The sequence below is a fragment of the Camelina sativa genome, chromosome 4 (genome assembly GCF_030686135.1).
Source record: "Camelina sativa cultivar CO46 ecotype springtype chromosome 4, ASM3068613v1".
Lineage (NCBI taxonomy): Eukaryota > Viridiplantae > Streptophyta > Magnoliopsida > Brassicales > Brassicaceae > Camelina > Camelina sativa.
The window spans coordinates 20987378-21001048 of NC_141883.1; the positions used below are offsets into that span (position 1 = coordinate 20987378).

General features: G+C 34.2%; 3 protein-coding genes and 1 pseudogene across 5 annotated transcripts in view; 2 read left to right on the plus strand and 2 right to left on the minus strand.

Moving 5' to 3' along the window:
* Nucleotides 1-9952, minus strand: part of LOC104780813 (ADP-ribosylation factor-like protein 8a) — a 30783-nt gene extending 20831 nt beyond the window's left edge. The window contains exon 1 of one of the 2 annotated variants that reach the window (XM_087510455.1): nt 9404-9952. In XM_087510455.1, coding sequence (XP_087366581.1) covers nt 9404-9881 — 478 coding nt within the window. In that variant the 5' untranslated portion in view covers nt 9882-9952. The remainder of the gene's footprint in view (nt 1-9403) is intronic. The other variant, XM_087510456.1, reaches the window with a different exon arrangement.
* On the minus strand, nt 1841-5034 carry LOC104783967 (prohibitin-6, mitochondrial pseudogene; annotated as a pseudogene). Its single transcript, XR_015597418.1, has 3 exons — nt 4877-5034; nt 4483-4620; nt 1841-2016 (listed from the first exon to the last, which is right to left on the minus strand). The product of XR_015597418.1 is annotated as a prohibitin-6, mitochondrial pseudogene (transcript).
* Nucleotides 2324-4080, plus strand: LOC104780821 (histone-lysine N-methyltransferase ATX2-like). Its single transcript, XM_010505360.3, has 5 exons — nt 2324-2947; nt 3135-3186; nt 3282-3356; nt 3458-3717; nt 3847-4080. The coding sequence occupies exons 1-4, from the start codon at nt 2718-2720 to the stop codon at nt 3614-3616; spliced, it is 516 nt and encodes a 171-aa protein (XP_010503662.1). The 5' UTR covers nt 2324-2717; the 3' UTR covers nt 3617-3717; nt 3847-4080.
* LOC104780822 (LOB domain-containing protein 38) lies at nt 7609-8811 on the plus strand. Its single transcript, XM_010505361.2, has 2 exons — nt 7609-8030; nt 8124-8811. The coding sequence occupies exons 1-2, from the start codon at nt 7847-7849 to the stop codon at nt 8663-8665; spliced, it is 726 nt and encodes a 241-aa protein (XP_010503663.1). The 5' UTR covers nt 7609-7846; the 3' UTR covers nt 8666-8811.
* Nucleotides 9953-13671: the final 3719 nt, after the last annotated feature.

Consider the following 13671-nt stretch of genomic DNA (forward strand, 5'->3'; position numbering starts at 1 on the left):
TTATTTCGTTTTCACGAGTCTTTTAGTATTTATAATTTGTTCCGATACGAAAAAATATCTTACACGTCCAAATCGATCACAGTTCTTTATGTATCTTCTAAGAAATAAGAGTAGTTATGCATTCCGAAGAAAATGTGGATATTGGGTATTCTCTAAATTAAATGCCACTATATACAGACAAAAATTTATTTTTTGGTGACACCGAAAATTAATGTTTATTAGGTGGTTTTCTAATATAATTGTATTGGTGTACTACCTGAGGGGTTAAAACTCAAAATTTTTTAACTTTTAAGATTAACTTAGCTTAGGTTTTGGCTTGGAAAAGACTAGAAAGGAAAATGATATTTCGAAAATAATGAAGGGAAAATTATAAATTAAAAAAAAAACATAATATAGCGCACTAGAAAATAAAAGGGAAACTATATGTTGTACAGCTTACATCTTATATAAACCATGTGCAAATAATTAGTATAAACTTTGGTTGTTTTCCCGTGTTTTTTACTACTGCATGTGTTCATAAGTTCAAATTGTTAAAAACTTTATATTCCACAAATGTGTGCATATTGTCATTTGAATATAGTAAGGCCTTACAAGAATGTTAAAGGGCTAAAGCACTCGAACGTTCCAATGATATCCAAATTAGTTTTGGCATGGTCCCGTTGAAATGGTGTTAATTAATGTACCAAAGACTCATTGTTTGGAGACTTTTGGACCATAAGAAAAGTGTGTAGTAGAGCCCATAGTGAGAGTGTGTCGTCTCTTATAGCTGAGAATATATAGCCCAATTATATTTAAATCAGAACTCGATGGAGATGTCGAAGAAAAAATTAAAAAAGTAGAACACAACGTAAAACTTGACAATCAAAGAGCAAATGTTGGAGCACACGTGAAAAACCTAATATAAGTCCACAAACCCTTGTTATGTAACCCATGTAATTAGGTTTTCTAGCTTGATATATATAATAAATATGAACAAATATCAATGAATGTAACTAGGATATAACTGCCATTTGTGGAACCTCTCTTTCTTCCATTTCTTCTCTATCAAACAACATTTCAATTAGTGTATTGAACTGTAAAAATAGTTTGTCATTTTTTCGCTTTCATTTCTAAATAAAGCTAAAAAAATATTTGTTGGGATTACAAGTCTCCAGGAACTATATTTGTAGAACAAAGGGGACAATTCAAAAATTTGTGATAAACATGTATTGTAAGATTCAAAATAGAATAATTGCTGTAAATAGTTTTTAGTTATGAGGTAATACACAATAAAACCAATAGTTGACTAGTCGAGGTAGCGTTTAAGGACAACTCCAATAGAGGTTATATTTTTGAGGCTCTTAAAATTTTTAAGTAATATATTATGTACTTTTAGTAGAATAAGAACTCTGAAAATCTTAATTAAAATTCTTCCTCCAATGGTGGGTTTTAATTTGAGTCTTTTAATTTGATTTTTTTTTGTGTTGAAAAAAAAAAAAAAACTAGAATATGAAATTATTGCATTCAGGTCCAACAAGCTTTTGGTCCAAGAATCTGAGAATCGAAAAGATAATTATGGAAGAGAGAGCTCTGGTGTGGTTTAGTCATATCATCTTCTATTTCTTGGCCTTCACATCAAGGTCCATCGCCTGCAGGTTAAGCAGCAGGTCGTCAGAGCTCAAGTAGACCTTGTTTGCCGATTTTGAGATGGTTTGTGCTCTCTAGCTGCTTCGATCTTCCTCATTGTTAAGAACGCTTGGTTGTTCCTCTAGCTACTATATTTTACCAATATAGGGTTATTTGAAAAGGGAAAAGAAGGAAGCAAAGAAGGAATCAATAATATGTATTTACAGCCAATTAGCTAACCTATCTCTGAGTTATAAGCTGGCTCGCATTGTACTGGGCAACCACAGCTTTCAAGGTCTCATGGATATTAGAAGGCAAAACTCTCTCTCGGTAATTCTCACCAAGAGCTGTGTATACCTCAAGTAGTTGGTCAGCCATAGGACGGGTGAGAACCCTAAGTCCAAGTTTGACCTGAATGTTTCAATCCCACACAACACAAGTTTTTCATGCACTACAAGAAAACATGGAATTGCCGACTGCAAATTGCGACCGAAAACACAATCGTTAAATTTAGCGACTGGATTGCTATTGTTTTGCTACTCAATGGCTACTAGATGCTAATTCGAGATGCATAATGTCGCAGTATAGTCGCCAATTTGTGACTAGTTTGGAGACCAATTTGACAATCGCCAAATATTGCGACTAAACAGCTACTCTTTAGCGACTGCTTTATTTAATTTGGGCTTTAAACCAAATTTGGACTGTAATAAAAGGGCTCAAACCCAAATGGTTTCTCTTCTTCCCGAGAAAACCCTAATCCCTCAAATCTCTTCTCAATCGTTTCTCTTCTTCCCCGAGAAAATCTTTATTTGAGCTCCTTTTCTCTCTCGCCTAACAATAGCATCCCTGATTCGCTTAAACCTTAATTCTCGAGATCCCTCAAACCCTAACTATTTCAATTTCAATTGGCGGAGAGAGCGAGGAGAACCTTTACCCAACAGCTTTGCTTTTTTGACTCTCTTCCTCTGAATGATTTCAATGTCGTGTATCTCAAAACCTTTGGAGGAAGAAGAAGATACACAAAGCAAAATCAAACTCAACGACCACCACCACTCTTGATTGTGAAAACTGAAACTACAGAGCTTGATGATGATGAGGAGGAGGAGGAGAAGATGAAGAAGAAGAAGCTGAAGAGGAGGAGGATTGGTAATGGCGAGCTTATGAATTTGGGAGTGGATTCTACTACTTTAAGCATCTCTGATACCCCGACTTTAAGGGGATGTCGAATCAAAGCTGTGTGTAGCGGAAGCAAACAAAATGGATCTTCCCGGAGGAAGAAGAGTTTTGTCAAGAATCAGGAGACAGTTCTCACAGCTTCTGCTTCAGCTAAGAAATGGGTCAGGTTAGGATTCATTTACCGTTTATTTTTCCGGTTTAGGAACTGTCTCATCTCCGAGATAAATCATTGTTTGAAAATCTATACGCTTCTAAGTACAGTAGCATCTTCGGCAATGTAGTCATATTTTTGCTAATTAGTACACTATTAGTTAGTTTGACGTTTTATGACTGGCGAGTTTTGGGCATGGCAGGTTGAGTTATGATGGTGTGGATCCTACAGCTTTCATTGGGCTACAATGCAAGGCAAGTGTTGAGCTATTAAGTTATGTGCTTTAGCTATTCGATTCTATCTTTATGAAAGGGACCTGTTAACAATTTGATTGTTGTCTAATCTCTAGGTTTTTTGGCCATTAGATGTCGTTTGGTATCCTGGTTCTATCATTGGATATAATTTAGATACAAAGCATCACATTGTAAGTTATTTCTGTCTATTATATCTGGCTAATGTTATTATTTGTGGTGACTGATAGAATATCAAAATGCTTGTCTTTTTCACCACTATAATATGCTACAGGTTAAATATGGAGATGGAGATGGCGAGGAATTAGCTCTCCGTCGTGAAAAGATCAAATTTTTAATTTCTCGTGACCAGATGGAGTTGCTGAACATGAAGTTTTGTTATATGCCTTCGAGAATATACTTAAGCTGTTGCATCCATTTATGCTGTTTGTGACCGAGGATCTATGGCAGGTGACGTGCTCTCAGTTTCCTAATAGTAGATTGACATGAGATCGATTCGAGAACAAAATTGAGCTTCACTTGATCAACTTGAAGGTAGCTTTGGTTCTCTTATCTTGCCTTGAAACATTTATTTGTGTTGTAAACAAAGTTTGTGGTGTTTAAGCAGTGTTTTTTTGTGTGCTTAATACATATTCTGGTTCTTCTTCTTGTGCTTTGCTGCAGCTCTTGACAGTCTCGCTCAAGATATTGAGAAATCCAAGTCTGTGAGACTTTTCACGAACACTTGGTCAAAACAAGCTGAACACTTGTACACTTGAACTTGGTGTGATTTGTTGGATGTTTTCTAGAACTTATGTATGTTGAAACTTATTTACGGTGAAATTTATGTCTTTGTTTAATTTCATCTGTGTTATGTTTTAGTTATAGTTTTGATAATCTAATTTTCTTATTACAAAATCAAATAATTCAATTTTATCCGAATTTTTTAAAAAATATGATAAATCAATAATTAAACAGTCCTAAAACAGTCACTGAAACATACACAAATCAGTAACCAAAACAGTCGCAAATGAGTAACCAAAATAGTCGTTCAGGCGTTGCAACTCAGTCGCAACATTTAACGACTGTTTGGTGAGGGAACATCGACCAATATTATCAGTCGCCAAATAGTAGCTCATTGACTGACTCTTTAGCGACGCTCTGTTTAGCGACTACGTATGTCAGTCGCTAATCAGTCGTTACTAAGTAGTTTGCGACTGGTTAGTGACTGTTTTTGTAGTCGGTAATCTCATGTTTTCTTGTAGTGATGTATAGTTCATAGACCAAAACCACACAACATGATATAATCAATTACTATTACAAGGGAAGGAAGCAAAGTACCATATGGAGATCACGGCTCCCGGAAGTACTCTCAACTAGGTAAGATTTCGCACGAACGTCATAGATGATTGGCCTCTCGAACCACAAAATCATAAGGTGAGTGCTCTCAGGGTAGACCTACATAATCAAGCAAGCAAATATTATATATATAGTGCATCAAGATTGACTGTTACAAACGAGAATCAAATCTAGACTAACAAATCAACCTTGTAAACTTAACCTAGATGCCACAAACACAAGACTCACTACTAACACTAAGCCTAACCTAACTTCAGCTAGATGTCACAAACACAAGACACAATTGTTGATACTAAAGGCGAATATTGAATTTACAGATTCAGAGGAAATCATTTTTTTTTTGGCAAGGACTAACCTTGTCTTTGATACCAACAAGGCGGTTGAAGACAATAGCTCGATGACCTCTATATATAGTGTTTGGAGTAACCAGATTATATATAGTATAAGCAAATGGAGATTCCATCTCAACAGCTAAACTAAGAAAGCAAACAAATCAATGACACCAATAGAGATTAAAATTCATTCTATAGCTTATTCACCTTGTAGAATTTGGAATTGAAATCTTTCATTGACCATACCATGCTTTTTTTTTCTGTAAATCACAACCAACAAAAACAGAAAATACACTTGTACAGATCTATTCACTATTGTAGTCTTAAAAAAACACAATCTAAATCAACAATGCAGCCTCTCTATGTATTCAGAATCAAAACAGAGAATGATAATAAGTTCTGTTTCAATCAATTCTACATGCACAATCATAATTTCATGACACATAAACGTCAGATTCACCAATGCAACCAAACAAAAATGAGATCATCAAGCAGCTGAACATCAGCTAAAAGCTTTGTTGGAGGATAACCTGCGGATGCAAAAGCTTTACCAGAAGATTTCACTCTCTACAACTCTTTTTTCATCTGCAAAATTTTGTCAATTGCAGCAATAAGAGACCTCACTGAGTTGGATAATCTCTAATGATAACGTCTACATTGACAAAACATGAAACTAACCGAAAATAGTAGAGCTTTATCAATCCAAAATCACAAACTTCTATCAATACAAAATCACAAACTTCTATCAATACAAAACCAAACCAAATTCTAATCTAATCACCAAATCGAGAACCAAAAGCAATAGATCTAGAGGGTTATACCATGTTAGGTTTGAACTCCTTCATCTTCTGAAGTTTCTTCAACTCCAACTTAAGCTTCTCTGGTCTCAAGCTCATCCCCCTTTGTTCTCAGATTACATGCATCGTCGGAGGTCACAAGAAATTGAATTACTCAAACCAAGCTTTCAATCGATTTTTCAGAGATATGTCTTCTGATTTTTCAATATCTTCGTAGACAAAGAGAGAGGGGAGAAAGAGAAAATAGTCGAGAGTTTTTTTTTTGCCAACAAATAATTGACACATACGGTCTCTTATTCTCAAATCTAATATACTAAATAAGAGAGCCTCTTAATTTTTTTCTTATTTCTGATTTATTTTTTTCCTTCAAAATCTTTTGAGTTACATACCCTCTTAAAACTCTCTTAAAACTCCCCGTTGGGGAAGGCCTAAGCGTCTGTTCTGTTGTTAACAATTTGTCGACCAACTTTGTGGCGTTTAAGTGTTCTGAAAATATCTAAGCAAATAAACCTTTAGAACCCATAATTAAGTTCGACGAATACTTCTGCGTTCTTTATTTAGTATACGAATGGACTGAAGTAATTGGGTGAAAAAAGAAATATAATAGAGACGGCTGCATTCATTCAGTGGAAATATGCCTAATTGGAGTGTAGGTAAAGGACACCACGTAAGCAATGAACGGCGCCGTTTACCGCATTACTATTGGAAAGTATGTAGAAGAGAGAAGATATTTTTGATTTATTAATATATATGTTGTAGATCTTTCGTTCATCAAATTTGATTTTGTTACTAAATGTAAGGAGAAAAAGTGTTTTGATTTTGCTACACACGTGAGTCAGCAACGCCTCTATCTTTCTTCTAAAACATTTTTGTCATATTAAATTATCAAAACCCTTAAGGTCGATTTAAGGGTCATATAGCGGATTTGTTTCGTTGAAGGGTCAGGATTAGACTTAACCCTAAACAAAAACACAATCTCATTGGTTTCATCACTATATTCTATATATATTGTTTACAAAGTATACGTACTGCATGATGATCCATATTTGAAATCATATCATAGGTAATATTTTAAGAAAGGCATCTATTAGGTTTAACGAATAGATGTTTTTTCTTTACAAAAACGCAAACTTATTACTGATTTTTAGTTGGGGAGATGCGACTCTTGAGGGGTCATTAGCCCAATGCATGTTAAGCACACTACATTTTTGGCTGAGAAAGAGATATTACTAAATAAAAACTTCCAAAAAACAATTGTCAACAAACAAATAAACACTGGATCAGATAGAATTGAGAATTGCATATCAAATAATCGAGATCGTTCACGCATGACGCAACCCATTTATAGAAATTTTATAAAATGAATAGAAGAAAGAAATAAAATAGAAAAAGCAGAAAAGAACCAATGGTTGAGGAGGCACAACTATTCGCGGAGACACGGAGCCGTTCGCACCCATCACCTTGGAATCTCCTCTCTCTCTCTCCTCATCACCAACTAGTCAACAACCACACACCATTTCTTTTTCTTTTATTTTTTATATATCTAACTTTCACAATTTTTTTTTAACCTCTCTTTTTTTTTTCTTTGGGCAAAATCTCAATTAACCTACCATAACAAAAGTACAAAACAAGAAAAAAGGTTCATGTTCTTGAATTATATAACATAAGTTTCTTATGCAAAATAATGAGTCGGTACACAATAGTTTAAGTTATTAGAAGGAAAAGTAAACGATACCAAAATACGGTAAAAAAAAAGATATGAACATAACATTATCGTAAGTAGTAATTTATTAATGGGGTACGTACGCCTACATGGTTTATTGATCAAAGCTATCGTAAATTAACAATACAAAATAATCAGTTGTTTTTTTTTATTTTGCACTAATCATTCTATTTTGTAGGGTTGTTTAAACTTGATTATCCAATTAAGATAAAATAAAATCCCAAATGCATGACCCATTCCTTTACTCAAGTATCAAATGTATCCCTCTCTCTCTCTCTGTCTATATATATTTACATACTCTTCCTTCTTCTCCCAAACATTAAAACCCTTGTCCCACTCTCTCTCTCTCTTTCTCTCTTACAGCAAATATCTTTTTCTTGTACCAAAAGCAAAAAATAATCATCTTCTTGAATCTCCAAGATTACAGTAAACACCAAACCGAAGAAAGAATCAAAGAAACATAAAGAAGTACTATGAGTTGCAATGGTTGTCGAGTTCTTCGAAAAGGTTGCAGTGAGAATTGCATCCTCCGTCCATGTATCCAATGGATCGAATCACCAGAAGCTCAAGGCCACGCTACCGTCTTCGTCGCTAAGTTCTTCGGCCGTGCTGGTCTCATGTCTTTCATCTCCGCCGTACCTGAACCTCAATGCCCTGGTACTTTAAAAACCTCTCCAGATCCTCTTATCTCTCTTCACCTTTGTTTATAAACGACGGCGTTTTCTTAAGGGTATTTTGGACTTTTTGCAGCGTTGTTCCAGTCTTTGCTGTACGAAGCTTGTGGAAGAACTGTAAATCCGGTGAACGGAGCCGTCGGGTTGTTATGGACGGGGAACTGGAATATTTGTCAAGCGGCGGTTGAGACGGTGCTTCGCGGCGGTTCTTTGAAACCCATACCGGAGCTTCTTAACGGCGGAGGCGCCGGATTCGCCGGGTTCCCGTCTCCCACTTCAGACGAAGCTTCCGAGATCTGTACGGAGATGCTGAATCTACGAAAAGACGATTCCGGCGACCGGAATATATACCACCACTGCCGATTCTCGAGCTCTAGAACCAGATCGACGGCTTCTCCGCCGAAACGGAGACGATTAACGTCGGAACAACCTTCGTCGGAGCTCGATCTCTCTCTGATCCCTTCTTTTCCGATTAAAACGGCGCCTTTTAAAGAGGATACGCCGTCGATGTACTCAGAGGATTCCGTTACGACGGTTTCGTTCCGAGACAACAACGCCGGTGATCGGTACGTACGCGGCGGAGGAGAAACGGCAAAGTTGCTCAACCTTTTCGCTTGAACGGCGTCGTTTCTTTTTGAGGGTTAAAATTGTAATTTTTCGAGTAACTTTTTTTTTTTTCCCTGGTGCCCTTTTTTGGATTAATATTTTGGGAAATGTGGCAACTACACCGGCAAATTAAGTGATTTGTTTTCTCAGTTTTTAAATTACGAGGAAATTAACCTAAAAACTACTATAAAGTAATCTTAATTAATTTGAGAGAATAATGATAATTCGTCGGTGGGGTACTGTTCTTTTTTTCTTTTTTCTAATGTTCATAATCATCATTTCTCATTGAAGTTGAAATTTAAAGATAATTATCATAATGTGTACGATATATGATGATGATTATTAGTAGCTATTATAATGTTATGTTTTTATCGATATATTGAACAATACTATAGTAATAATATAAAAAACAATCACGGATTGAAGGTCAACATGCATCTTCCAAAATCCAAAGCACCGGCCAAGTCTTCTTCACACCCCAACATACTTCGATTCTTTAAGGACCAACATGTTTCACAACTTGATATATTTTGATAATCATATATCTTGATTACTCCCCCCATATACATAAGCATTAATTATCTCTAAGTTTATTGTCTTTAGATAATACATTTGTTATTCAAATGGTTTGGTACAATTGATTAATTTAAAACTTAGAGGGGTATTCATGGTATTTTAGATTCTTTTTTATTTTTCTTTTTAGAAAATGAAATGTGATTCTATAAGATTCTGTGATATTTTATTTGTAACCTTTGTGTGATTTTAAAATATTTTGCAATACAAAAAAAAAAAAAAAATTTGTCGACAAAGAAAGAAAGAAGTTGTGGGAGATGAAGACGTAAACTTGTCGAAACACCACCACAGACCCTAAATTATGCAAGAAAGAAAAAGAAGCTTTAAGTGAGATGAAGAACAGAGGAAGAAGATGAGCAAAAGGGAGAAGAAGAAGGTGGAAGACACATGAGGAGAAGAAGGAATAAGTCAATAAGGAAGTTGGGCTTAGTAGTTTTGTGTGTGTGTTGTAAGAAAAAATCCACGTGATCCTATATTTCAATAGTTCTCTATAGACAATAACCAAAACAGCAGAGTAAATGGATAGAGAGAGAAGCAAACATGAATAGAAGAAAAAAAAAAAGCAAACGTGAAACAAAAAAATGTCGTGTGATGAGATACAACTTGAGGAAGAAGATGATGTGGCCATAGTTTCAGTATTAAATAGTTTCAGCATTCTCTATTGTGTAATCGGACATCAGAGAAAATTGTCATAAGTTACTTGTGTTCTATTCTAATTTTCATTGTTAAACACTTGATTATCCCATAATTGTGACCTATCATCGTGAATGTGTTTCTACGAACAGAGATGGTCTGCGGAGAGTTGCCGGAGTTATCTGCGGAGAAAGCTTACAGAACAAAGATGGTGGTTGTTTTAGGACTGTGTTTTTTTTTGTTTTTTTAATGAAATCCTTTAAAATTCCACCTCAGATGGTATGATTTTGAGAGGAGTATTTTTTAACTAAAAAGCAAAGAAAAATTCTCTTAGAATCATTCAAAGTAGTATTCTAAAAAAAGTTACGATATTTTGAATAACAAGAGATTTTAAGTTGGTTTTATAAACTATTGATTGAATAACAAGAGATTCTGAATTATTTGAAAGGATTTTATAAAAATCTTAGTTGAATAACATAGGATTTCTTAAGATTTTTTTAAAATTCTTAATTGAATAACAAATGATTTTAAGAATATTTTAAAATACTTTAAAATCCTTTAAAATGTTAAGTTCAGTACCTCTCTCTTAAATAGTTAAATATAAGCAAAATACGATGATCTTTTGTGATATTCCTAAAACATCTCTACAACTCTTTCAATGGCTTATCTACAACGTATATCTTTTGATCGATGTGAAATGAAACTATTAAAGATTTTTTTTTTTGTTAAAAAATTTAACTACTAAAGATTAGTCTAACATAATTACATTCTCCGTATGATTACAAACTCCTATACTACTAAAAAGGATTAAACACGGTGGTTTAGATAATATGTATGTAATAGAGTAGATAATATGCACTATTATATAATGCATGTATATATATATGTAGTTGGATTGAACCAAAAAGTTGGGGTGGTAAAGGGAAAAGCTTTTGGGAGAGGCGGCTTTTGGACGACGCAAAGAGCCGTTTTTATCACTCCGTCGTCGAATCTTCAAAAGTACGCTTTTTATATTTTCTCCATTGTATTTTGTTTGATTTAAAACTAATATCTCAAGGTATTTTATTAGTCGATCTGTGGACTGTGGATGATGGCGTAGAAACAATGAAATAAACCAATAACATGTTTGCTTATATCATATTATAATGATTAAAAGGATTTACGTAAGAACGAAACTCACAAAAACGACGACAAATTCTATGATTTTCCGACATTACAATTGTGGTTTCATTGTATGGTACCGATCATTTGTTTGTTTGAATTCTACATATGTATAATTGTATATTAGAAAAGTTCATCGAATAATTCGTTAAACATAAACGACTTAAATTAAAATTAGGTGGTTGCTAGAGGCAAAAAAGATTAAGGGAGATGGCACAAACTCTTACTATCCCCAAGTTTAATTGTCACCGTAATCTTGTTTCATTCTCATTTCATCAACTAATATTGGTGCCAAGTTTTTACCAAATAAATTACTCGTCAGCTATAGTTATTCTAGAGGGGTTGTAGGGTGGTAAAAACATGAAATTATTCATTTATTTTTACATTTATAACCACATAAAACTATTGAAAAGAAGTATGATTTAAATAGAATATAAATTTGAAAATTAGAGAAAGATAAAAAGGTACACAGAAAGTAACCATAATTAGATGTTCGAAATCTTACAACTATTTTTGAAAAAAAGTTTCATTCTCATCAATCATCATAGAAAAATAAAACTACATTGTACATTACCGGTGACTTTTTTTTGGCAAGAAAACAAAACGATTGACACATTTTCAAGTTTTATTTCGAAAAAAGGAAAAAAAAAATCGTTGAAAATGAGGATAAATACTTGGTTGTTGGAACAGAAGAAGTGATTTGAAGATCTTATGAAGGATGATGAAGAAGAAGAAGAAGTGGGATCCATACTTTCGACCAGCCACCAGTGGGCAAACAATTACTTGTGGTCCACGTCACTCTCTCTTCTTTTTCTGACCACCAGACTCTCTTTCTTTCTTTCTTTTCTCAGAAAAGAAATAAATATAGATGGTTTTGTCAACAACCTATCATCAAGAAGCAATTTATTTTTAGCATCTAAACATATATAGTATAAACAAAACACCCGACCAATTTCGAGATGAGTAAGTTCTTGATAACATGCAACTATGACGAGCTTGGTGCACAAATACCATTTGGTTTTCTTTTCCAAATTTAAGAAAATGATACGCGTTACTCATCTTGAATGATATATTCGTATCATTATTGGCATTGGAATAATTCCGATTCATAAGTTTGTTTTATAATATACCATAAGATATAAAAACCTTAACTAGTTGGTTGACAAAAAACAAAAAAGCCTTAACTAGTTTTGAAAATAAGTATTCTATTGTCAACATTTTTTTTTTTAGCATACAAAGCTATAAAATGTTCCGGGATCTGAGGATTTTTGTGAAATATCCCCTCGAATTTTGGGACATGAAAGTGGGGGCTTCTTTCATCTTCCTACGTTCAATCTAGTCCGGTTATTACATTCTAATTAGTGTGTAATCATGATATTACAATATTTGTGGAGCTAATTATTCTAGTAGAAAGATTCTCTTTGTTTGCGATTTGTTATTTAAATAGAACAATTCGGATATACATGAGTCCATCATCAAATAAAATGAGAATAAAGAAACATATACTAGCAAAGATTCGTGTTTAATGCCAAAAGCCACGAGCAGCCGCAGTTTCTAACGGGCCCAAATGCATTCATCATCTTCTCCACTTAAGTCGGTGTGAGTGAGTCCACTTGATGTTTTCTTAAACTTTTCTTTCGTATACGAACAAAAAGTTGTTATTATATACATAAAAATGATAGTTATGTAATTAAGGAATACCTAAACGTAATTAATTGTGTTTTGACAAATCAAACCAAATCTCACATGATTGTGAAACATTTTCTTTCTTTCTATATTCCACAAAAATGGTGATCAGTAAAAAAAAAAGCACATGTAGGTGGAGAAACAAAAGACGTAGACCATCAAAATGGTCACGTTTAACTTCAAGGCGTCTCAAATTGTATGTTTCTTGCCAATCTTTATTGAGTTTCTTGTGAAACGAGATGATCATAAGACTTGGTCAGCATTTTGTGGTCCTTAAGCAGGCAAAATCAAGGGTATATTGTGTGATCATCCTTCGAGTAAGGAGAGGACCCAAGAGCCATCTTGCCCCTTCAAATATTTTGTTGGCCGTAGCCGTACACTTAAACTTATTAATACTTAATCAAGGATATTCTTTTATTAAAGCAGAAAATAAAGAAAAGAAAAAGAGTTAAACAAAAAAGTATAAAATAAGATTATAGATGCTTCTAAATTAGATTTCTAATGTCCGAGTTGATTCAAGATTTATATATCATGATTAAGTTATACAACGTCACTGACATCAATCTTTTTACGAATCATAATATAATCTTTTTTGCGAAGGGTAATTTTGTTAAGTTAAAACGAGACTTTGGACTTTGGAGAGGCTCGGATCAGTGTTGAAGATTTGGGAGAGATCGCGACAAGGACGTGAAGTGGGATCCCTACACGTGACTGGTTCCCTCATCGCTGGAACATATTTTTATCCACTCTTTCACCTTTTGGGTCCCCTACGATTGCTGCTCAACTTTGACTAAATCTTTTACATGTTGTAACCAGTAACCACAGAGAATATATACTTCGTTGGATATAGATTTTATTTTTACTCACCTAATGTTATTAACCACAACAGTCAAACAAAGCACTATAACCTATAAACCACACCCAATAACAATTGACAATCTAGTTTGTCAGTTGCTAGTGAGCTG